The sequence below is a fragment of the Camelus bactrianus genome, chromosome 11 (assembly GCF_048773025.1).
Source record: "Camelus bactrianus isolate YW-2024 breed Bactrian camel chromosome 11, ASM4877302v1, whole genome shotgun sequence".
In the NCBI taxonomy this organism is placed as follows: Eukaryota; Metazoa; Chordata; class Mammalia; order Artiodactyla; family Camelidae; genus Camelus; species Camelus bactrianus.
The window spans coordinates 24,266,776-24,292,269 of record NC_133549.1 but is presented as its reverse complement, the minus strand read 5'-3'; the positions used below and the strand labels follow the sequence as shown (position 1 = coordinate 24,292,269).

At 40.3% G+C, this 25,494-nt stretch overlaps 1 protein-coding gene across 1 annotated transcript; it reads left to right on the top strand.

Annotated features, from left to right (window-relative positions):
- The first annotated feature begins 3,740 nt into the window (after nt 1-3,740).
- Nucleotides 3,741-19,393, top strand: LOC141579073 (ATPase PAAT-like). Its single transcript, XM_074373500.1, has 6 exons — nt 3,741-4,258; nt 5,029-5,232; nt 6,047-6,119; nt 8,144-8,350; nt 14,475-14,929; nt 18,190-19,393. Exons 1-6 carry the CDS (start codon nt 4,095-4,097, stop codon nt 18,422-18,424), a joined length of 1,338 nt encoding a protein of 445 aa, XP_074229601.1. The 5' UTR covers nt 3,741-4,094; the 3' UTR covers nt 18,425-19,393.
- The last annotated feature ends 6,101 nt before the right edge of the window (nt 19,394-25,494 follow it).

Genomic DNA, 25,494 nt, shown 5'->3' with positions numbered 1-25,494 from the left:
GGTAAAAATTAATTCCTGTATGGATTTTTCCATTCAATGTTTTGTTTCTATTCATTTTAATTCAATGCTAAATGTTTATTGAACTTCTACTATGTGTCAACACTATTTTAAGGTTAGGGTAACAGTGGCACACACACAAAAAATCAGATGGCAGCCTTCTCTCTGTGTCTTTATGTGTTCCTTTCTCTGTGTGTGTCCCAATCTCTCCTTATAAGGCCATCAGTCATGTTGGATGATGGGCGACCCTAATGCCCTCATTTTAACTCAATTACCTCTTTAAAATCTCCAAATACATCACATTCTGAGTTACTGTGGGTTAAGACTTCAACAAGTGAATGCGGAGGACACAATTTAGCCCATAACAAATCTTCTCACTGGTAACTGATCCCCTTTGTCATCTGAAATCCGAAGTGGTTGTCAGGTGAAGTAGCTCTTTTTCTGTGGCTGTCCTGAGACTTTGTCTTGCAATTCCCCTGCCCAGATACTAGTCTTGAGAGGTAGGGCATTTAAATGCACCGTGTGCAGCGATAGGTAAAGCAAAACTTAGCATTTACCCAGTTCCCCCTTCCTTTCCCACATCACCACTTTCACATTCTTAAAGATAGTCCCATGCCGTGCATTGGACATGTTGGCCCAGAATTTTAATTTTCTGCTCCTTCTGACAGGGTCTCTCCAAATGCCCTCAGAAGACACATTCCAAGTCAGTTTAGAAGGAAAACTACAAGTAGACAAACCTGAATTCATCTACCTCAGTCACTCTATAACTTTAGCTAAGTGATTTTAACATCACTTGACTTCAGTTTTCTGGTCTGTAAAATGGGGCTATCACAGCCTACTTCATACCACGACATGAGGTTTATAATATTCTGAACATGAAGCGCCTAGCACAGGCCAGGCACACAAGTGTCCAGCAAATGTTAAATGTTCATTTCCTCCTCCCTTGTTCTTCCTATGCTTCTGATCTCCTATTTAAACAGCAAAAACGTTATGTATTGCCTCTAATAACATTACCATTCCAAAATATTTGGAAGTCTCTCTTCTCTTCTATTTCCTAGCTTGAGAGTCAAATGGATGTCACTTCAATAATATTTAACTACTATTAAAATAATGATACAGCTGCTCGCACAGTGTGGTCCCGAGGCCAGCAGCATCAGCAGCAGTCCCGGGAACTTGTTGGACACGCAAAGTCCCAGGCACCAGCTCAGACCTTCTGTCAGAAACTCAGAGGTGGGACCCAGCCATCTGTGTTTCATCAAGCAACCCTAGCTCACTGGAATGCAAGCTTATTTTAAGAACTACTGATCTGTGTTTAAGAACATGGACTCGGGGGGTTCAATCCCCAGTACCTCCACCAAAAGATAAACAAATAAACCTAATTACCACCCCCCCCCAAAATGTAATTAAGTTAAAAAAAAAAAAAAGAACATGGACTCGGGGTTGGGTATAGCTCAGTGGTAGTGCGCATGCTTAGCATACACGAGGTCCTGGGTTCACTCTCCAGCATTCCCATTAAAAAGAAAAAAAGAACACGGACTCTGGAGCCAGGGTGCTTAGATTTGATTCCTCCTCCATTTTTCACTACTATGTGACCGTGTGTTAAGTGACTTCTCTGGTCATCTACCCCAGAGGGTTGTTGACAGGATTAACTGGGGCACTGCTCACGGAGCCCTGAGCAAGTCTCTGTAGTGCCTCACACTGGGATCACCTGGGCACTTACAAAAAACGCTGGAGCCAGAATCCCACTCCAGGAGCTTATGAATGAATTATAAGGTGCTGCCTGGGAATCTGGGGTTTGAAAGCTCCACAGCTGAGTTTGGGAACACCAGTTCTGTGGTTTACAGCTTGCCGCTGGAACTGAACTAGCCGAGTTCTATCCCTGGCCCTTTGTCTTACCAGCTGTGTGGCTCTGGGCAGGTTCTCAAAACCCCCCTATGCTATCTCCCACTTAGTCACTGCCTCCACTGTTATCATGGAGGGTAATAACAACATTGCCTACTTCTTAGAGTCACTGTGAGGATTAAATATATGTAAGAGCCATTGCTGGTCACGCTGTCACCAGTCAGCAAGTATCAGCCATTAACATCACTGTTGTGACTGTTACGGCCACCTACAGGAGCAGCTGAATTCTTTCCATAGAGATTCCCCAACACAGCCAGAATTCACCCACCCTTGTTAGGTGGCAGCCTCTACTTACTGAAAACGGGAAAGATGATTCTCTGCTTTTATTTTCTGGTCTCCCTAGTGCCCACATGCAGTTCTCACTGGGACTGAGTTGTAGAATTAGGGCTTTTAACCCTCCTCCAGCTGGATTTGCCTGGTAGAGACCACAGCTGGCTCTGAGGAGTCAGCAGTGCCCTGCCCCCAGTAAGTGGGGCTCCACCTCCCACATGGGATCCCCACACAACCACTGTATGGCTGGGCCTCTCAAAATGACTGTCCTTTTGTTCTCAGAACAGCTCCTGCTCAACCAGTCCCTGCTTCAGCTACACCCTACTCACGTGACTATCTAATCCTCTTAATCCTAAGGCTTCATCAGTAACTACCTGCACGCTTGCCCCGGTCCCCGCAGCTGGCTTCCCTGGTAACTGAGGAGCCAACCTGACATCGATTCCCTCCATAAATGCTAGCCTCCTTCTCACCTGAGTAGTGAGCACTGCTGCTGGGTTCTGCCTGCTGTCTGCCATACGCAGGGGGGTGTTGCTCCAGGACTTTGTTTCAGACTTGTAAGATTCCCTATCCAATAAACGGCTGCCATCTCTGTTGCTATCTCCTGGCTCTTTTTTTGGTTTCGCTCCTGGGCAATTACAAGGTTTGGAGGCCTGCACAGTGCACCATAGCCAACATGCAGCTAATGTTGAAGTGTATTTATCTCCTCACAAAGCCAAGAACCAGAATTCACTTCTTCTTGGAGCCCTTTGGGAGAAAAGCATTTATAATTTCTCTATGTAAAGAAAGGTAAGTTTAGTAGAAGATTCTTTAATTGCATTAAAAATATACTGTAATGAAACGTAACTTGTGATTTGTAACCACCACATATAAAGGTACAACCAATACATGAGTGACAGGCCAAATTTACAGAATGCTGACATTACAATTTTATTTTAACATACTCTCCATTTTTTCCACAAGGTGGGGTGCACAGAAAGGGACAGAGAGGCATCATCTACCTCCCGATCCCGCGGGGCATCTAGAAAGTTCCAACGGCTCCCACTTCTCCGACTCACAGGGTAAAGGTCCTTCCAGTCCAGCTCAGCTTCTACTTCAGCACAGACCCGAGGCCGAACTCATACAGCTCTTTCCGGCGCAGGAGGGCAGACCCGGCACAGCGCACTCCCCCTCGGGCCCTGGTCTCTTTCCACCTTCCAGCCAGCGCGGCGGCCCCGGGACTGCGGCCTGGGCGCCCGAGCTCGCCGGTCCCCGCCGCGCATCCCGGCGGCAGCTGAGAGGGGACAGCTTCCCGGACACCTCCCGCCACCGCCCCACGGCCGCTAGGGGACACCGTCCGAACCCCTTCCTGGGGAAGCCGAACTGCCGGCATCCACCCGACACCCTCCGAGGAGGAAACGTGAGAGGGGAGCGGGGTGAGGAGTCAAAAGAAAAGCGGACTCCACCGCAGGCCGCCGCCGCGTCCAGGGTCCCGCGAACTCCAGAGGCAGCGAGGGTCGAAGGAGGCCCTTCAGGTCGCGTGGGTCACGACACCACACCTACCTCACGACCGACTCCGCTCACTGGACGAACTTTCCGGGTCCGCCTGGCAACGGGCATCCACACCACCTGCTACTTCTCTGCTGCCAACCTCGAAAAACCACAGGATTCCGCGCGCACCGACTGCTCCTGCGCACAGCCGAGCGGCTGTACGAGGTGCTGTCAGTGCGCATGCTCCGGCCTTTGGCTCTTCCCCTCACGTTTTCAACCTTTTGACCGCTCTGGCCGCACGCGCATGCGTGTCTACGGTAGCAAGAAGAGGCAAGAAGCTGCAGGTTTGGAGCCTGGGAAGGCGGAAGTCGCTCTGCTCCTTCACCTTCCCTCTGTCTGGCGGAAACTCAAGCACTGGAAGAGGGGTTCCGGGCCTGGCCTGCCCTGGAGGTGGCCGAATGGAGACCGGAACCGTGGACGGGCCGCTGACCGGCCGCCCGTCGCTGGCCTCTTCCTGGGATGCCGCATGCGGAGCCCTGGCCCAGAGGCTCGATCTCACCCGGGCTGATCTCGGCGCCCGGGACGCCGACTGGGAGGAGCTGCTGGCGCCGCCTGACACGAGGTGCGCCGGGCCCGCGGGACTGGGGTTGTGCTCTGAGACAGCCCCGCTGCTGGGGGAGCCGGGAGCGGGTCGGGGGCCGGGAGGGGACAGGGTTTGGGCCCGGGCCCCCAGCTGGGGACGGGTCCGGGCCTGCGGCGAGGGCCAGGGGACAGGGCCCGAGTGTCCGGAGGGCGGGGGCGGGACCGCGGGAACCGGCGGCGACTCCAGTGAGTGTCGGGCGCTGGGGACTCGGGGCAGGTGACCAGGGAACTGGGCCTTTCACACACATCCCCTTGTGCCCGTCTCGTCGGCTTCTGAGGCCCTTGTCAGAAGCAGAATCGTCTCTCTTATATATAGGAAACACACAAAACCCTCCTATCTACCAAAATAGGCGTTTAAAAAAATTGTCGAACGTCTTCATCAGCTTAATCTTGAAAAGGACACACTTTTGGCCTTTATTCCATTCTGCACGCCCCCACCCTCCCATTCTGAACTATTTTGTTACTCACACTAGCTGCTTAGTAAATTTATTTAACTGGAGAGGCAATTACAGAGAGTTCTTAAAATGTAGAAGTCAAGGGGAAAATAGAATGGAGAGCCCTGATGTCTAAAACATCGTTTCTTTAGGAATTCTGTATTGAGCATTTGTTCAATGCGTTGCAAGGCGCTTGGACTCCGCCGAATGCACATGTAAATGAATTGGATAAAATGTCAACCCCTGTGGTCCAATAAGTGGGTTAGTAATAGTGTTCAGCGAACTGTGCGGTGTAATATCTTCATTTTCTTTGCAGCCAGGACCTGGTGGTTTTGAAAAGGAACCTGAACAGCCAAGATGAAAACCCCTGCTTCCTTTACCTGAGATGTGACCCTGGTGGAGGTGAAGAAATCGTTTCTATTGGCATTTTAAGTTCAGCAAGAAATATGGAAGTATACTTAGGAGAGGAGTACTGTGGAACCAGTAGGGGCAAGAATGTTTGTAATGTTCTGGACAACAGGTTTGTGACCTACGCATGTGCAGGTGTTCTTGTGAAGTACTGTTTTGTTTTCTTCAGCTTTTGCATATTTACTGATTCCCTGATATTAGTGTCAGACACAAGGGGAGAGTAGATAAAAACATACCAATGGACATAGAGGTTTAGCCCTTTAGGAATCTTAAAGACAGTCTGGATGAGCCTGGTTGTTTTTATAAATACAGAAATTGAGAGCTAAAGGAGGAGAGGAAAGTTGGTGGACGGTCATAGCTAGTTAGTGCAAGAGTTTTGTTGGTGTAAAGTGCTGATAAATGTTTCTAGTCTGTTTTCTTTAACTCACAGGCATCTGTTTTCCAAAAATGAATTTGCCAGTCAGTCTGGGACTTTGAACATTTTCTTGTAGGAAACCCATACAGATACCGCATGCGCCCAGACTGCACCATACCGGCACATTTAACCCATTATTAGACTTTCTGATTTTTTTTCTGATTTTTTGTGATGATTCTGTCTGAATCTTTTTTTAATATGAATCAAAATATGAACTGTTTCATAGACTATGCATGTTGAATATAACAGACATGTTACTGAGCTTTGAAACATGCTCTGTGCTACGTGATTATACATTTGATACCTGATTTAATTCTCTTTGTAGCTAGTAAGTGGCAGATGCCATCTTTATACTGAGTGCAATTCGGAAGGAAGCCCCAACTCTTTTTGCCTCACCAGGAAGACTGACTCTAAGGAGCTGAATGTTGCCGTGGAAACCTTTATTTTTAAATGTAACTGTTAAAAGTGATAATGTATGAAATTTTTAATAAACTAACTCTTTTATTTTTAGTGAACATGAAAAGATTATTTTGTACAAAAATTACCTAGAATTGGAGTCTTCCACACATGCTTGTAAAATAAAGGTAAGTCGTTCCCACATTTTAACTAAATTGAAAACTACAGTTGCTCTTCTACTGTATGTACTTCTTTTCTGTTTGTTTGGTAATGTACTTAGTCCCATTTAGTCCCTGGTTTTAGTTCAGAGATACTTAGTACACATGTTAAAAAAAAACTCTTTTCTAAAAAATAATCAACATTCTTCTGTTAAAATCTGACCATTTATTAGCCATAATCATGTCATGTCCTATTGTTAATAGAGATGTATTGTACTTTTCAGCCTTGAGAAACTGAATTAAAAATTTTGTTTCTCTTTATATAAAAGTAAAGTGGCAAGAAAACCACAAGCAGTTTTGGTCCCCAAATATCTAAATAGTTAAAAAGACAGAACACAACTAGAGACGTTTCAGACAAGGGCACCACAAAGTTAAAGGGATTTGGACTTGTGTCTTCAGCATGAAAAGTATCGTTAAGGTGAACTTTAATGATGTCGTCAGGGTCTAGGGAAACGGTGCTGAGCTGGAAATCACAAGCCCTGACTGTTAAATGCGCTCTCTTGCTGACGAGCAGAGGAACCCTGGGCAAGTTTCTTCACCTGTTTGGACCTACTTCATGGGTAATACTAGGGGATGGAAGAAAATAAATCCTTGGATTGATTATTTTTATGTCTACAATTCTGTGCTGATTATTGTTTACAGAAGACCACAGAACTGATTGTCTCAAGATGATGTTTTAGGTGGATATAGTAATAGCTTCCAAAGCCATTTAAATAAAGTGACTCGTTATCCAAGAAACATTTGAGTGCCTGTTGATGCCAGATACTGTTCTGAGCACTAGGAGTTGGCATTTATGAAATAAATTGGAATGAAGGCCTCAACGTTGAGAATATTACAGTGGTCAAGACAGATAATAAGTCAATTCAGTGTGAATAATAGGTGCCACGTTCCCTAGTGAGAAAGGCTTTCAGGTTAAAAAGCAGAAGAGGGACAACATGGAGGTTGGAATGTGGGTGTATGCAACTCATGCGCTATTTCCTTCCGTGTTGCTGAGAGTCACGTCTTTGGGGCCACGCTGAGTTTTTACTGAATGGGTCTGTATTCACCTGCGTCTGTGTGATTTATGGGTTTGCTGTGTCTCTGAAGGTGAATGGTGTGTGTAACTGTGCTGTGGGAGAGCCAGGCCGTGCACAGAGTGTTTCATTTAGGGAAATCCTTGGGTCTGTGTGAGGGCTTCTCCTGGGGCAGCAGTGTGTGAAAGTTAAAAGTAATAGTTACTGCTGCATAGCTTTGAGCATTTACTCAATGATATATACTGGAAATTTTTAACACATAATCCTCAAAACAACCATGTGAAATCATTTTACTCCTGACTCTGGTTGACATTTACCCAGGGGCATCAAGGCAGAGCCATCACTGAACTCAGGCCTGTCTGCTTCTCAATCCTGTTTTCTTTCCACTCTGCTCCTTTGTTGTCCCTCACCACACATGAAATGTCTTTTGGTTTAGAAGCGTGGACAAGCTGAGGCAGCATAAAGGATTGGAAAAATTCCTGGGATAGAAGCCAGGAAAACTAGGCTCAAAGCTTGACCTTCATTTAATCTTTTGAAAAGTTAGAAAATCATGCTGAATTCATCATTTCTATGGGTAAACTGTTGAGCTCTATTCTGTTATCTTGACTTTTCCTTATGGTTCTAAATTCCAAAATTCTGACTTATATTTAGTATTTCAGCAAACACTGTGAGTGAGATTCTGGACAGTCTTACATTAAATAATGCTATAGCAAGTTTCAGTATGTTAAGATCTCAGATTGGTATAGTTTATCTTTAATTCCTTTACACATAATACTTTATTTTAAAAGGACTTTTAAAACATTACATTATTCTTTGAGTCTTTTTCTGACTGTGAATATTCTAGAGGAAACCTAAAAATGTTCTTGAAGTTAATTTTTAGATCTTGAATGATTCACTCTTCGGAATTAACAAGAAGTGGCCTTAAATGATGGTTGTTTTTAATATCATTATTAATTTTGCTGCACTTTTGTATTATAACAGTTGCTCTCCTTTGGGGAAAAGCAGTGTGTGTTCATCAGTAAAGTGGTGGTACACATGAGGCCAGTTTCCACAAATTCCTCCGCAAGCTCTCCTGCTCTAGGATCAAGGATAGACCTGGAGAGGGTCCAAACCATCATGGAGTCCATGGGGTCAAAGTTATCACCTGGAGCTCAGCAGTTGATGAATATGGTTAGATTTCAGCAGCAGGTGAGTAGAAATGGATTTCTTTTCTGATGCCATTAACATTTTTAAATGATGGCTTTTTAAAAGGACATGTGCTGACTTACATTTTTTTCTTTCAACTTATTACTGATTTGAGTGTTACCCTTACGGACTTATGTAAAAACAGCATTTTGTGGACCTACTATCTTTCAAAAGCAATATGTTTGTTACAGACCCCACAGTGTGTCATGAATTCTCTTGCTCATTCATTCAGCAAGTGCTTTTTAAGCACCTTCTCAGAGAATAAAGCACTGTTTTGGTTCCTTTAGGGGCTCAAAGGTCAGTCTGCAGCCTGTCCTTAAGGAGCTTCACGGTGGTGTTGGGTGAGGTAGGGCATCTAAGTGGGGGATGACGAGGGGGACTGGGAAAGCTCATTAGAGGAAGTAGCGTTTTATCTAAACCTTGAAAGAAGAAGGGAGGGTTTGGGCAAGTAGATTTGCAGGATGCCACTGGACAGGTAGAAAACAGCATGGATGAAATCTTCAGTGCTGGAAGGAATGGGCTGTAGGTAGGAAATGAACAGAAGTTCGTTTCTCTGGAGTGGAGAAGGGACGGGGGACTGGGGCGGGATCATAGAGGATTTTGAATGCTGTTTTAAACCTTGTAGGCGTTTTCAACCTAGGTTTGAATCAATTCTAATCCGTTTTTATGCACAGAATGAATCAGTAGGAAAGATGAGTCAGTAGAAGTGGAGGCCACACGAAGGAAAGCAGCTCTCTGTTATTTCCCTCGTCCAGATGAGGGTTAATAAGCCTAGACTTGGACAGAGTAACCTGATGCTGGATTGTGAGATGCGAAAACAGTGGGGCCATTGGGACTTGACGACTAACTTAATGTTGGTATTGTTGGAGAAAAATAGAGTCAAACATGAAACTAAGGTTTTGAAAGTGGTGATGCCAATAGTATACCAAGGAGGGACCCAAGAAAGGAGGTGACTTTGGGAGGGAAAGGAGTTTAATTTGGGGAGTACTGAGTTTTAGACGTGAATAAAACCTTCCCTGGGATGCTGCTGGGAGCATTTGGAAACACTGGCCGGGGTGGTGGAATGGAGGGAGGTTTGGGAAGAGCACCCCTCGTGGGTGACAGGCAGGTGGTGAAGGGAGAGACTGGAGCAAAGACCCTAGATGTAGATACGTTTGGTAAGCATACAGGGAGAGAGAATGAACCAGAGGAGCAGAGACAGCAGTGAATAGAGATTCTCCTTGTTTACAATCTAAATGATAATACTGCTCATATCACAGGATGAATGTGAAAGTTTAAAACAAATAGTACAAATGAAAACCTCATGTGACTTTTGTGAGATTTGCCAATATTAATTCAGTACAAGTGTCGTTGGAGCAGTGGGCAGACATAGGAGACCCAGGAGAGTTGATGATGATTGTGGAAACCATGGAAGGGAGAGTTTCAGAAAGGACAGGGTCCATGCTTTCCTTTCTCTGCCATTATCTCACCTCCTTACCTCAGGAGGTTGCTAACTGGTCCTCGTGCTCCACTGCGGTCCGTCTGCTCAGTGCACCCAGAATGATCTGACAGGGTAAATTGGACTCTTCCTTCCCCTGTGTAAACTCCTTGGCTGCTTCCCATCACACTCAGAATTAAGCCAGATCCTTACTCTGGCATCTGAGACCTGGGCCCTCCTTGTCCCCTCAGCCTCATTGCCTGCCACAGAGACGCCTTGCTCTAGGCATTCTGATGTGTGTGTTCCGCAGACAGCCAGATGTGCTCCTTCCTGGGGGCCTGTGCACTCTTACCTGTTCTCTTTGGCCAGAAACCTCTCCTCCTGACCTTAGTGAGTCTGCCTTTTTCTTGTTATTCCAGTCTCATCTTAAATATTCCCTTTTGAATGAGACATTCTCCAACCATCCAGTTTAAAATATTCGCATTTCACTCAATATCTGTATCATATTTTCATCAGCACTTTCTTCACTATTTTTGTTGTTGTTTATGTATTATTCTGTTTATCTTACTAAAATATAAGCTTTGTGGGAGCAGGAACCTGTCTGTCTTGTGTATGGCTCCTAATAAGTATACAGTATATATGCTCTTTGTATTATCAACCAAGTATTCCTCGGAGATCTTGAGGGGTTGATTTGAATAGTGATGAGGTAGAAAGCAGATTTTGAGGGATTAGATAGTAGATGGGTGGTTGGAATGTGCCGGCAGTCAGGGTGAAGTGGGTTGGTTTCAAGGATCATAGAGATAAGGAGCCTGCCCTTATCAGAATCCCTTGGAATGTTTATAAAGTATAGAACACTGGTCCTCACCCATGACCAGAAACCCTGGGGATGAGATCCAAGAATCAGTTCTTATAAACAGGCAATGCCAGGTGAGTCTTATGCATAGTACATTTTAAGAATAAATGTTTGAGGGGAATGATCCAGTGGAGATAGAAGGAGATTAAAAATTTAAAAACAGAGGAAATACTTGTGTGTGTGCAAGATTTAAGAAGCATTAGAGAGAGTTAATGAATTGAAATCAGTTTATGGGCTGATTTTTATCTTTTAAAAACGACCATGGGGGAAAAAATGACATGGATAAGTAGTTTTTCTTTTTTGCCATGTCTTTAAGTTTTTTCTTTTTGTTTAATTCCCAAAATGATATATTTTCTCTTCACGAGTTTCAGTCAGTTCACAAGTGCATTAGGTAAAATGCAAAAGTGCTTTCCCAGTCTCTTCCTGTTTCTCAGCTTGATGAGTATCCGTCGACTGAAATAAAAATGCACAATGTAAAAGCTGTGAGTTAAGTGTTTTTGGGGGGTCTTACTAAGGACTGTGGCCCTGGAGACAGCCTGTCAGAGAGCTCTGAGAGATTGCTTTGAAGAGGTAGGGGAGGAGCCAGGATATATATGAACTTATGTTTTGCTGGGAAAAGACATGTATAAGCGTCAAAAGAATTCTGTTAAATCACAGAGAACAGACAGCTCAAGTTAATGATTTTAGTGCTTTTCTATGTGTAGGAAGATGCAAGAATCTGACGTCATTTGACATTTTTTCTTAGATACGCACCTTAACTACCCAGGGGCCAGTATATCCAAAGCACAGAATGGTTCCTGTTTGTCTCCATTCTGAATTCTCTTAGGGTGCACTGTCAGTGGACGACTGCCCTGGCTGGAGAGTGACTTGATCCTTGTGGAACCGGAATGGCAGGCAACGTTTTTTTTATCAGTCCTTCTAGAATTTTAATCATGTGGAAACACATAGCAGTCCTCCTACCCAACACATGTATTCTAACCTGCTTCACTGCCCCCACCCCCACCTGTGCTAAATCATTACATATGGGGACACTTGGGGAGCACCCTGAGAAACAGGTGATCCAGTTAAATCTCCTTTAAACATGCTAATAAAGGACCTTTTTCTAGTGGGGAGGCTGTATTTATGGAACGATTCTTACAGGAGATACCTGGCTCTTTAGGATTGATTATTGTTAACAAACCTGGAATCCACGGAATGTCTTTCTGGAAAGGGTCATGTGAGCCCTGTAACCTTCCGTCGAGTATAAAGTAGGGACGTTTTGTGGTGAGAACTGCCCCTTCTGCGGAAGAGGGGTGAGCACACACTCACACTGTGGAGCCTTCGTGTGTCCCTCGGGGCAGGGCCTGTCCTGAAGGGGAAGGAGAGGACCTGGGAGCAGCTTCCTGGGCCCTCCCTGCTTCTCCTGTCCCTTGTGGCTCCTTGTTCTCTAGAAAGTTTTATTTAAGTGATTCCTTATTTACTTGTATTTGAAGTTCAAGTGTGCTGATTGATTTGTTTTTGCTTGAGCAATTCAGAGTAATTGAATAGGAATTCTGTATCAGAGGGCCTAGCAGTGTAGTTGTCATTTAATGTTACCTGAAGGAAAGACGTGCCCCATTTTCTCAAAGAAAATATATTTAGTTATTCAGGATTTACACTGTTTATTTTTCACCTTTGAAATAAAAATATCCTTTTTCCTTGCCCTTTCAAGGTGATACTTGTTCAAATTCTTTATAATTAAAAAGTTAAAGAAAATGCTTTCAGAATTCCTACAAGATGTTCAGAGATAAACACTTTTTTAGAAATCTGGGAGAATATATGCACATATATGAAATCAAGTGTACACATATATAAGTGTATGGACATGATTCTACCTAAATGCTTTCCTTTTTTTAGGCTGCTCTATTTTTTTTTTTTTTCACATAACATATGACATGGACCCTAAACAAAGTATGTATGAATTATTTTATACATATTCCTCTGCCTACTTTTAAAAGGGTTTGATGTGCCTTGCAAGGCAACATATGACAGCTCGAGAAAATTAAGAATTGAATAAAGTCAAACAAAAGGAAGCAGAAGAATAGCCACCAGCACCTCAGGTTGGTTGATTTACTGCACTGCCATATAGATTTACCTGTGAATTTATTGATATTTAACACAAAGTGAAAAATAATTACCTTGAGAGCCTTCATCTCAGAAAAATGCCTAATTTTTATAATCAGTGAATTTCTTATAATAACCAAAATATTATGATAAATCAGAAAAAAACAGCAAATGCCTTAATTGCATTGGATTTTTCCAATTAAAATTTCTGCCAAATCAATTGTGATGTACAATTTTAAGGTTAATTTCACTATTTATGTGATTATTGTTTTGTAGAATTTTCAATTTTCTATCAAAGTTTTTTTTGCAGTACTAAAATTACACCACTACCAAAAATAATTGAGTTTTACCTTAATGATTGAGTAAAGCTCCTTTCCACCAAAGGAGAGTTTTCTAACTTTCAAATTTTGTAAATATAATTATACATAGTGATGTTCCCTTAGGAGTAATTTAAAGTTTATTTAAAAATTGCATTTAATAGACGATAGATTTCCTTATAAAGAGAGTTTCTCCAAAGTGCAGTCCAGTGGGAGAAGTTGCATGGTGGCTCTCCTGTCCCGCCCCGCCAACCTCCCTGGCTCTCACTATTCCCTTTCCTGCTGTATTTTCCCTGCAGTGTTTATCACTGTCTCCATCTGTGTGATGTATTGTCGGTCTTTGTTTTCTGTCTCTCCCTGCTCTCTAGATTATAGTATCCACAGATCAGCAATCAGCAATTTTCATTTGTTTTGTTCACTGTCTTATTTTTAGTATCGGAAATAGTACCTAACACAGAGTAGATTTATGGTAAATATTTGATAAATGAATGAGTTTTGGGCTGGCTTAATCCAAGAAAAATTTTTCAGAATATCTAGAAAATTTGTGAACCGTCTTCAGCTAATTTTGAATAATACTTTTGTCAGCCTCTCTCACCAGGTACTGAGCAACAGTGAGAATGAGATGCTGTCCCCTGACAAGTCTCTCTAGCAGAGCTCTATGTTCAGAATTGCTAACGGCTGTCTAGGCTGGGGGCAGATTTGCTTTTCTCCTGTCGAAATACTGGACAGCATAGCAAGAATGTGCCCTGTAGAGGAGACATGTGACCTCCTCTCAGAGGTGAGCCAGGGCTTCTCAGGAAGTCACGCAGCACAGCCGGCTGGGCTGAGGCCACAGAACATAATGGATTATCCTTACAAATTATTAAATCTGAGACAGACAATAGGTGGCTCATTTTAGTCACTGAAAAATGTCACAAGTGTACCCATAGATCATCAGACTCTATGTATGTAACTAGCTAGTGTAACTTCCATGAAAAATGAGTTGCAGAAGATATCCTTAGGTTGGCTTACCACATGTGAAAGTGGACAGGTGACTTTTAGTTGTATGAAAGGTATCAATTATCGTGACTCAGTTGAGAATACTGCATTTTATTACCGTAAATTAAGGAGGCCTTTGTAGTGGAAACATTAAAATATGCCCGTGCAACTTTACGAGGAGTGATATTTATTTCAATATTTTCCTTAGCAAAACTACAGTGAAATGATTAAAAGTCCTGGCTCTGGAGTTAGGTGGCCTGGGGTCCTGGTCCCGGTCCTGCCACTGACTGGTTGTGTACCTTGGCCAAGTCACCTTTAGTCTCGGTCTCCTCAACTTAACAGTGCGACGGTGACGGTAGCCGACTCCGTCTGGATATACTAGGGATCGAGTGAAGGAAGGCGCAGTGCCTGACTGTCAGTCACTCCGGAAGGAGCTGCCCTCATGATTAGTGTTAATATTTCCGTATTTCTCTTGCTTAGAATTGCGTTCCCATTGGAGAGCAGCTTCAGTCGGTTTTGGGAAATTCCGGATACAAGCATATGATTGGACTACACTCCTCATCTACCTCAGGAGCCTTCGCCAAGTCATCCTCCACACCTTTTCCTTTCAGAACTGGATTGACATCCGGAAACGTGACTGAAGACTTCAAAGCTTCCGTTGATAAAAGTGCACAGCCAGCTGGTGGAGGAGCCATCACAAACCTCCAGGAGTGTAAAATTGTGCCACAAAACCATTCTCTTCTTGAGAATGATCTTAAGAAAGCAGTATCTTCTTTCTTACCAAAGAAGGCGAGTGACAGCTCACATATACCCAACTCCGAGCTGCTGCCTCTCCTGCAGAATTTATGTAGCCAAGTGAGCCATCTCCGTGTGGGGCCTACCAGCAAGTGGCAGGAAGGCATCACCGCGCCCGCTGAAGGCACTGCTGGTGTCACGTAAGTACTCAGGGCAAGTGGGGCTCAGCTTTGCTGGGTGGGAGAGGCAGCTGGAGGAGAACAGGTTTTTTCAGAAACTACTGCCTGAAAATGTTTCCAGAGTAATTTTAGGAGCTTTTGCATTTTACCATTAAGACACTTAGAGGAAAGAAATGTTCTGCAGAGTAGAATGTGGAGGAGGTGTGTAAAACTGGAGGCGTGGAGGTGCGGAGCACATCTCAGGCTTTTTGTGGAAGGAGGGTGAGCATCAGGTAAGGGCTGGAGTAGAGTTACATGTGTGGATGGAGAGGAGCTGTGTAACCATATGTCCATGTTTGCCTGATTGTATGAAGTGAGCCTTGTACCAGTGTTTCTTTGTAGATATTGTGTGACGTAGGCCGATTTTGGAGGCATCTACACATTTTTGAGCTCTCAGTTATTTATAGCATATAGGCCCTTACCCCCTGATCGCATAACTTCAGTGTTTTGCCCGCCTGCTTTGAGTGAGGGGTGCCTAAGCGTTAGCATGTTCCCCGTCCTTATGTAGATGTACTGTGTCCAAACATTGCAGTAGACTGGAATTCAGGACTCTGTTCATAGTTCTGGATTAACTCTTTTTTCTTCCTGTTTAAATCTTTAGGCTTAGTTTTTTTCACATGAGTTTTTAAAATGAGGTAGTTTTATTGGTTGAAATTTTCTTAATGTCTCCAACAGCATTGAAATTTGAGGAGTTTAGTACATGATTGGAAAAAAAGGTGGTTCTTATTCTGCATGGAAATGGAAAGGCAGCAGTAGTATTTAACTGTTCATAGTCTTTATCAATGTTAACTAACGGCTTTAGGATATGGAAGCAAACATAGAAAAACTAAAACATATTTTAAAACTTCTTCTGGGTCTAGCTGAAGTGGAATATCCCTGTTCTGAAAATCCCTGGACATACTACAGCAAACATACAATGATTCCAAAAGGTGGAAAGAAGTCAGATTGCTTAGGGACTGTGGGGCTTAGCGTTCCTTAGTTTCTAGTTATCTGAGAGTGTCTTTTGTCATAGATGAGTACAGGATTTTGTCAAATAGTTTTTCTTTGGCAATTAATATGAACATATGCATTTTATCCTATAGTCTGTTGATATAGTGAATTATATTAATTTCAAATATTGAACCCACCCTGCATACCTAGAATAAATCCCACTTATTCATGGGCTATAATTCTTTTTTATACAATGCTGAATTTGACTTAACATTTTGCTGAATATTTTTGCATCTAATTTATTAGAGATACTCGTCAGTATTTTCCTTACATTGTCTTTGGTTTTATATTAGGGTAATAATGGCCTCATAAAATAAGTTCTACATCTTAGAATAGATTGTGTATATTTTATGTTAACTCTTCTTAAAATGTTTGGTAGAATTCTCCAATGAAACCAGCTGGGCCATGATATTTTTTTCCTGGGAAGTTTTTTTTTAATGGTGTTATTATTTTTTCAACTAGGGTGGGTTTTTTTGGTTTTTTGGGGGGGTTGGGGGAATGGTAACTAGGTTTATTTATTCATTTGTTGATTTACTTATTTTTTAAATGGAGGTAGTGGGGATTGAAAGGAGGACCTCATGCACTCTACCACTAAGCTATACCCTCCCACTTCTTTCCTGGGAACTTGTAAATTACAAATTCAGTTTCTAACACAGGAAAGTTGTCAGTTCTCCCCCATGGATATGCAGGCTTAAAGTAATGCATATTATATCCCAGCACAATACTTTGTAGACATAGACAAGGTTATTTTTAAAAATTATATGAAAAGCAAAAGAGGTAGAATAGCTAAAGCAACCTTTAGAAAAGAGGAATGAAATGGGAGGAATCGCTCTTCCCAATGTCAAGTCTTACACAGGGAGAGTCTCTATCTAAGCCTGTGTAGTGTGGGCAGAGGGAAAGAATCGTAGGTCAACGGAACATAATAAAGGGCCCAGAAATAGACCCACATAAATTTGCTCAACTGATTTTGACAAAGATGCAACAGCAATTCAATAAAAGAATAGTCTTAAACACATGGTGCTGGGGCAATTGGATATCCACTGGGTAAAAAGTAAAACATGACCTAAACTTAGTACCTTATGCAAAAATTAACTGACAATGGATCACGGACTTAAATGTAAAACATAAAGCTATAAAACTTTTCTAATAATATATAGGAGACAATCTTGGAGACCTAAAGACTTCTGAGATATGACACCAAAAGCAGGATAATTGAAAATTTGATATATTGGACACCATAAAAATGTTTATCTTCTGCCCTGTGAAAGAATCTCTTAAGAGGAATAAAATACAAGTTACAAAGTGGGACAGAATATTTGCAAATTACAAATGCAACAAATGGCTTATATCTAAAATATAAAGAGAACTGTCAAAACTCAACATTTTAAAAATCCAGTTAGGACATGGGGAAAAGACATAAAGAGACGTTTTACCCGAGAGGATGTTCCGATAGCAAATCAGCACGTGAAAAGATGATCAACATTGGTCTCGTGGCTGTTAAGGAAACACGTATTAAACCCACAAGATACCACTTTACAGTTACTCACGTGTCTGAAGTAAAAGTTTAAAAAATGGTAGGAATACCAGATACTGATCAGGATGTGGAGAAACTGGATCTTTCATACATCACTGGTGGGGACTAAAAATGGTACAGCCCCTCTAAAATGTATTTTGGCCGTTTCTAATAGCTAAGATACAGTTACCATGTGAGTCAGCAATTGTATCTCTGGGCATTTATCCCAGAGAAATGAAAACTTCTGTCCACACCAAAACCTAAACACAGTTGTTCAGTGGAGGTTCCAGTAATTTGATAAGGTTGTGTGAATGAAAAAAGAGAAAAACTATTTAAATTGTATGTTTGCTTGGGGAATTACTTGGAAGACAGACATGGAGACTTTAAAAAAAAAAATCAGCATGATCACTCTTGATTTTGAGCTCAGAATCAAAAAGAACTTTTCTAAAGACTTGTTTTTCTTTGAGGCTAGAAATTCTGTCATCTTCATTTTTATATTCTCATTTCAATTGAATGCTTAAGTAAAGAATTGAAGAAATGCGAATACTTTGGGCATTCAAGATTGTGGTCGTCTGTTGTGTATGTGTTTTAGAACCTGAAACATGTTGTAAGGAGACCAAGCACAGTGTGGAGACAAATTTCAGCAATTTACGTTGGCTGCTGCTTGTACTGTAGTTTGGTTGTTTTTGTTATAATATTAGGGATAATTTTATACTATTTTTTTTTAATTTACTTTTAGAATGGAAGAGCAACCTGTTTGTTTCTACTTAGAAAAGATCCTTTCTAAAAATATGGAACTGATGGAAAAGAAGCTTACGGACTACATTGATCAGCAAATATATAAACTCCAGGAGCACATTGATAATAAGATTGCTTTGTTAATGGACTTGCTGCAACACCCCAACTCCCCACCCTCTGGGATGCCTCTAAGACATTATGACTCTGGAGAAAGACTTTCAAATGGAGAAAGATAAGCACTCAGCACGTACTATGTACTACAGATATTTATTACATATTTATTACAAAGTCAAAACCCCCCAAAAACTTTATAAAAATCAAGTATTTGATGTTCTTTGAAAAATCACCATTTTTTTTCAAAAAGTGACCTCAGTGTTCATTTTTACTGCACTCATAAATCCAGTACTGTATCATGATAGGGTCATAAGTTATTTTTGTTTGCAATATTTTTCACTTACAGAAATTTATGTATACTTCTGGGCTAAGCGTTTAAGATTTTAAGAATTTCTAATGCAGTTCATTAGTTTGTGTTGTATGTGTATTTCATAGAAGTATATTTTTTATTTATACAAAGGCTTTAGTCTTACAAGTATAAAAAATAATGCTTAGAATATTTGATAATTTTTCTTTTTCTAATTACTTGTTTTTGGAGAATTGGATATTTAAGACTTAGAACCTTTAATTCAAATCAGTGATTTACATTTTGTATTATTTGTCCCAGATAATGAAGAAGATGCTGTATTTGGCACATGTAAAATTAGTTTACACTGGGGTTTTTAATATTATTTTTCCAGTATAGCGTAACAGTAGGTAGAGAAGTAAAAAATCAGAACCAGCCTTTCCCTTGTTAGAATAATTATTTTAGATTTAGTGACAATGTAAAATGAGAGAAGTTATCTTGTTTTATCTCAGTCAACCCAGAAAGTATCAGGTTCTCTCTTCCTTTCTGAGTTGATACAGGTCCCTCTTTTCAGAGCCCTTTTCTGTATGTTTACATTGTAAAATGCTGTGGTTCTGCATTGAAGGGTTAAGGCATATGAATCAAGGAGATTGTAGTTCTCTCTGGCAGACTTATTTTTAGAAATTTTAGAAATTATAACTATTGTGTGTGTGTAGAAGGGTGATGTATTTGTATTTAAAAAAATAAGTATATCCACTCTGGTAACTACTTGTCTAAGTAAATAGAAATTTTTATTTTCAACTAATCTTTGCTTAACATGTTTTATTTTATGAGAAGAGGAGTTTCACACTCATTCACTATTTTGGTCAATTCTTTAAAATGAGGGCTAATTTATATACTTTTTGTTCATTTGTATCATACTTCAAAGGTGACACAGTAAATGGAACATACTTCACTATAGCCATTTGAGAATTTGCCTATTTTTCTAGTCTTTTCTAATTTATGGGACATTCACAACATCCATAGCTGTAAGATATTATTTCTTTTGTCACTCAGGAGAAATGTGTCTCACTGCAAGCTGAACCCTTTGTTTTTACAGCTCCTAGTAGTTGTAGTATGTTGATTTAAGAATACCTCCTTACAGGATTCATCTTACAAGGCTCATCTTGATTACATCTGAAACAGAAATATGGTCACATCAAAACAATGTATAAAGGGTTCAGTGTTGAAAAGAGATGACAAAATATTCTTGAACTGAATTGTCCAGTTTGTAGATGGTAAAATCTCTCTAGAGAGATAAAGTCTTTAGTTCAGACTAATATGAAATAAGACTTTGAATTTGACCTATTACAAGATAGCAAAATTCTGTTAACCTTTATTTCTGAGTTCACATTAATTAATTAAAAGACTGAAACCTATGTATTAGAATTTAAATACTTTTCCTTATTTGCTTGCCATTATTAATGTGTCAGTATGGTGGTACAGTTAAAATCCACTGGTTTAAGAAACAATGAAACTTAGTGCTTTAAAAGAAATATTCTCCCTTTCTTTTAAGAATGCCACATATATTTTGTAGATTACATTCTGTTTATTATCAAATAGAGCACAAATGAATTAACTGTCCAGGTTTCTGTTGAAAACAATGAAAATGTTTTTTAAAAAGTAAACCAGAAAACAAATAGTCTTCTTTATAAAAATTAATTTAAGTACACTTTAAAATCCTAGTGAGTAGGGCTATAGTTATAGAAATGTTTTATTATAATGAGTACACATGTTTTATAAAATAATAAAAGTAACATATGATTATAGTATTAGAAACAATTCAGATGAACATTAATTTCTCACTTTCATCTTATTAATCTTTCCAACTTCTGCTTCTGAAGATCTGAATTACATTATATCTGCCTCTTTATCTACCATGTGCCTGTCAACCTGTGTTGTGTGTGTGTTGGAAAAGACTTGATGGCAGATATACTAAACTAATATCGTTAAACAATTGTCTTAAGAGATATTCAAAGAATTAAAGGACAATGTGGACAAAGTGAAGAAAATGATGTATAAACAAAATGGAAATATCAAAAAGATAGAAAACCTAAAATTGAACCAAAAAAAATTCTGGAGCTGAAGAGTACAGTAACAAATGAAAAATTCACTAGAGGAATTCAGACACAGATTCAAACAGGAAAAAGAAAGAATTAATGAACTTGAAAATAGGACAAGGGAAATTATTCTATTTGGGAAAAAAGTGAATGGAGCCTAAGGGACCTGTGAGATACCATGAAACAGACCAAAAAATACATCATGGGAATCCCAGAAGGAGAAGAGAGAGACAAAGGGCCAGAGAGAATAACTGAAGAATTAATGGCTCTAGACTTCTCACATTTGATGAAAGGCATGAATTTAGACATCCAAGAAGCTTAACAGACTGCAAATAAGCTGAAATTAAAGAGACCCACGCAAAGATGCATTATAATTACACTTTCAAAAACCAAAGATAGAATCTTCAAAGCAGAAAAAGAAAAAAAAAGTCAACACATATAGGGGACAATCAGTAAGATTCTTAGAATACTTCTCATCAGAAGCTTTGGAGGCCTGAAAACAAGAAATATATTCAAAATACTAAAAACAAAAGCAACTTGACAACTGAGAATCCTATTTCCAGCAAAACTATCCTTCAGAAGTGAGGAAGAAATTGTCACATTTCCAGATAAACAGAAGCTGAGGGAGTTTGTTACTACTACACCTGCCCTGCAATGCTCAGGAAAGTTCTGCAAAGTGAAATAAAAGGACAGTATACAGTAACTTGAAGCCATGTGGATAAATAGAGACCTCAATAAAGGTAAAGACAATTATAAAAGCTGATATTATTGTAAAATATTGTAAAAATGGTTTGTAATTGCACTGTTTGTTTTATACATGATTTAAGAGACTAATATGCTTAAAGGGAAAAAACGATTATCATTCTAATAAACAGTATTATCATAAACTTGGCCTGGAACTCCAGATCTTGTTTTCTACATAATTTAAGAGATGAATGCATTTAAAAGAATTATTAGTTTGTGTATTGGGGCACATAATTTATAGAGATAAAATTCTGTAACATCAAAAACCAAAAGGGGTGGGGATGAAGCTGTAAAGGAGCAAAGTTTTTGTATGTTATTGAATTTAAACTGGTGTAAACACAAAATTAGGGTATTACAACTTTAGTATTATAAATCCCCATAGTAACCACAAAGAAAAGAGCTAGAGAATATACATAATGGAAATGAGAAAGAAATTTAAACATTTCAGTACAAAAAATTGACTGAACACAAAAGACAGTAATGCAGGAAATAAGGGATAGAAAAGTTGAAAGAACTATAGAAAACAAATATCAAAATGACAGAGATGCTTCCTTATCAGTAATTACTCTATGAAACCAGAAGTTGGTTCTTCAAAAAGATCAACAAAATTGGAAACCTTTAGCTAGACTAAGAAAAAAAGAAGACTCAAGTTACTAAAATTAGAAATGAAAGTAGGGATATTGCTACTGGTGGTACAGAAATAAAAATTACAAGAGAGTGCTGTGAATGATTATAGGACAAAAATATTGGATAATCTAGAAGAAGTGGGCAAATTCCTAGAAACACAGAACTCTACCAAGACTAAATTACAGAGAAATAGAAAATCTGAATAGACATATAACTAGTGAGATGATTAAATCAGTAATTAAAAACATCCCAACAAAGAAAAGCCCTAGACCTGACGACTTCACTGGTGAATTGTACCAAACATTTAAAGAACTGATACCAATCTTTCTTGAACTTGTCGACAAACTTGAAGAGGAGGGAACATTTCCTAACTCATTCTATGTGGCCAGGATTACCCTGATTCCAAAGCTAGACAAAGACCCAACCAGAAAACAACAGACCAACGTCCCTTACAAACATTGATGCAGAAGTCCTTAAGAAATAGCAGAATGAATTCAGCAGCATATTGAAAGGATGATATGCTATACCGAGTGTCATTTATTTTTATTCAAAATAGAACTGGGAATTCTAGCCTGAGCAATTAGGCAAGAAAAAGACATAAAAGGCATCCAAATTGGATGTCAAACCATGCAACATCTATTCACCATCTATTCACTCTAGAGAAGCAGCAACAGACTCGAGGAGCTTTACCACTCTGCCAACCACTCTATCAGGTAAGCGGGCAGGATGTGCCTGGAGTCCAGGACTCTTGTCTTTCTCCTTGTTTCCATCTTTCTGTTCCCTGTGCCCATGTGGAATTTGGTAGAAAACCTGCTTCTTTAGAACTGATCGCCTTTGACATTTGAAATCCAAGGCTACTGAAAGGTGAAGCAACTCCTCTTCCATGGCCACCTCTCCCTAGTGAAGGCAAATCTTCCTAGCTGCCCCTTCCTTTTCTTACATCACTAGGTCCTCACTCTTAAGGACAGTCTCATGCCCTGTATAGGACAGCAGCCCAGAATTTTAGTTTTCTACCATTTTGACATTTTTCTCTCCAAGTGCTCTCCGAGAACATTACCAAGCTGACTTGAAGGAAAAAGCATAAGGACAGACAAACCTGAATTCTCCTTCCATCCCAGTTATTCCTACTGTATAACTCTGGATGAGTGGCTCTTATCTTTCTTGCCTCAGTTTTCTCATCTCCACAATTGGAGATACCACAGTCTATTTCATTTTCTTACATGAAGTTTATAGTAGTTGCCTCACACAGGCCTGGTATATAGGAGATGTCCAGCAAATGTTAAATTTTTCTCTCTCTCTTTCTCCTCTATCTTCTTAAATAGCAAGAGTGACATATGTGTTTCTTAGCATCATTACTATGCCAATACAGCTGAAAGTCCCTCTTCTGTATCCTATTGTAGGCTATAGGGAAGTCACATGCAAAGTCAATTATATTGAGCAGTAGTTCTTTTTTTATTGTTATTATTAAGGTATAGTCAATGTACAGTGTTGTGTTAATTTCTGGTGTACAGCATAGTGATTCAGATATATCTGTGATATACATATATATACATATATACAGATACACATATATACTTATGTATATATGTGTGTATATATATTCTTTGTCATATTCTTTTCCATTATATGCTATTACAAGGTATTGAATATAGTTCCCTGTGCTATACAGTAGGACCTTGTTGTTTATCTATTTTATATATAGTAGTTAGTATCTGCAAATCCCAAGCTCCCAATTTATCCCTCCCCATCCCCTTTCTCCTTGGTAACCGTAAGTTTGGTTTCTATGTCTGTGAGTCTGTCTCTGTTTTGTAAATAAGTTCACTTGTGTCCTTTTTTAAAGATTCCACATATCAGTGATATCATATGGCATTTTTATTTCTCTTTCTGGCTTACTTCACTTAGTATGATGATCTTCAGGTCCATCCATGTTGCTGAAAATGGTATTGTTTTATTCTTTTTAATGGCTGAGTAGTATTCCAGTGTGTGTGTGTGTGTGTGTGTGTGTGTGTGTGTGTGTGTGTGTTTCTGTTAATGTACTTTTTAGTTGTATAATTTCTATTTGGTTCTTTTGTTATAACTTCCATTTCTTTACTGACATTTCTGTATTTTCATTATTTCGAGAAGATTTCTTATTGATTGCTGAAGCCTTTTTAGGATGGTTGCTTTAAATGCTTTTTGGATAATTCCAACATTTCATTCATCTTGCTGTTAGCATCAGTTCATTGTCTTTTCTCATTCAGATATTACTTCTCTAGTTCTTGGTCTGACAGGTGATTTTCCATTGAATCCTGGATATTTTTGCTATTATGTTAAGAGACTAGGTCTTTGAAAAATCTTTAATTTTATCAGATAGTCACCCTGCTTAGGTTTGAATGCAAGTCCTGGTCTACTTTTGTGGGATAAGGTTCCAATGACAATTTAATATTCAGAGGCTTTACTGTGCTATTTTGATCTGTTTAGTTTCTCTGGTGCCACTGGGGCTCCTAGGCCCCCAACCATGCTGCCTGATGGAGCAGAAGGTGATTCCCCAGGCTAGAGCCACCTGCTACATCTATGTGGGAGAAGGGAACCTCTGGCCAGTGAGGACAAAGACACTTGATATGGTGGGATCCCCTTTGGGCTGCCAACTGGCCACCCCACTGCCTCTCAGTGGAGGGGAGGAGTGTCAGGACCAGTGAGGGGGAAGAGCACATCCCCTTGCTTCTTCCTGTCAGGGGGCTCCCACACTGTCTGCCTTGCCACCCGTGCTGGGCTAGCCTGGGCTTATAAATCCAGGGGAAATGAGCCCTCTAGAGCCACCTTCGTTGGCTAGATTCAGAGTTGGAAAACACTAGGACCAGGCCCCCGCTTCTGTCCTGATGCTGTATTGCTTATCCGGGCCTAGGGTCCCTAACCAGTTTGCGTTCCTGTCCAACTTTCAGAGTTCTCCTTTGTTTGACCTTTGTTCCCTCCTCCTCCCGAAATGATGAAGTTACTCTTTGCAGGAAGAGCAGGGAGGAGCGGATCTAAGCCGTCTTGTCCACAGCCGGAGCTTCCTCATCTCATATTCCTAGACTGGCTGGGTCTGAGTGCCTTAAATCATACACACCTGACTTAGAACAGGTATCCTATTCAACTTTCATTTTTGTAATCCTTTTATCTAACTATAAAGTGTGAAAATCTTCCGGTGAGCATGTGCTTGAATCCTAGTAAATGACTCCATATTATTTCACTGTGTACCTAAGACAAAGTCTAACCAGTCTTCTATAACTGAACCATTAAGTGTTAGAGTGTTTTTAACCTCCCCACGTTTCTGTCTTTTGTTCTTATTTTTTATTTGAAATTTTAAACCTTCTTTTGATTCCCAATCAAATCCTGAAACTTAATGTGAGGGAAATAAAACTTGAAAAGGTAAAGACTTAGAATTAAGTGATCCATATAGTATTTCTATTTCATG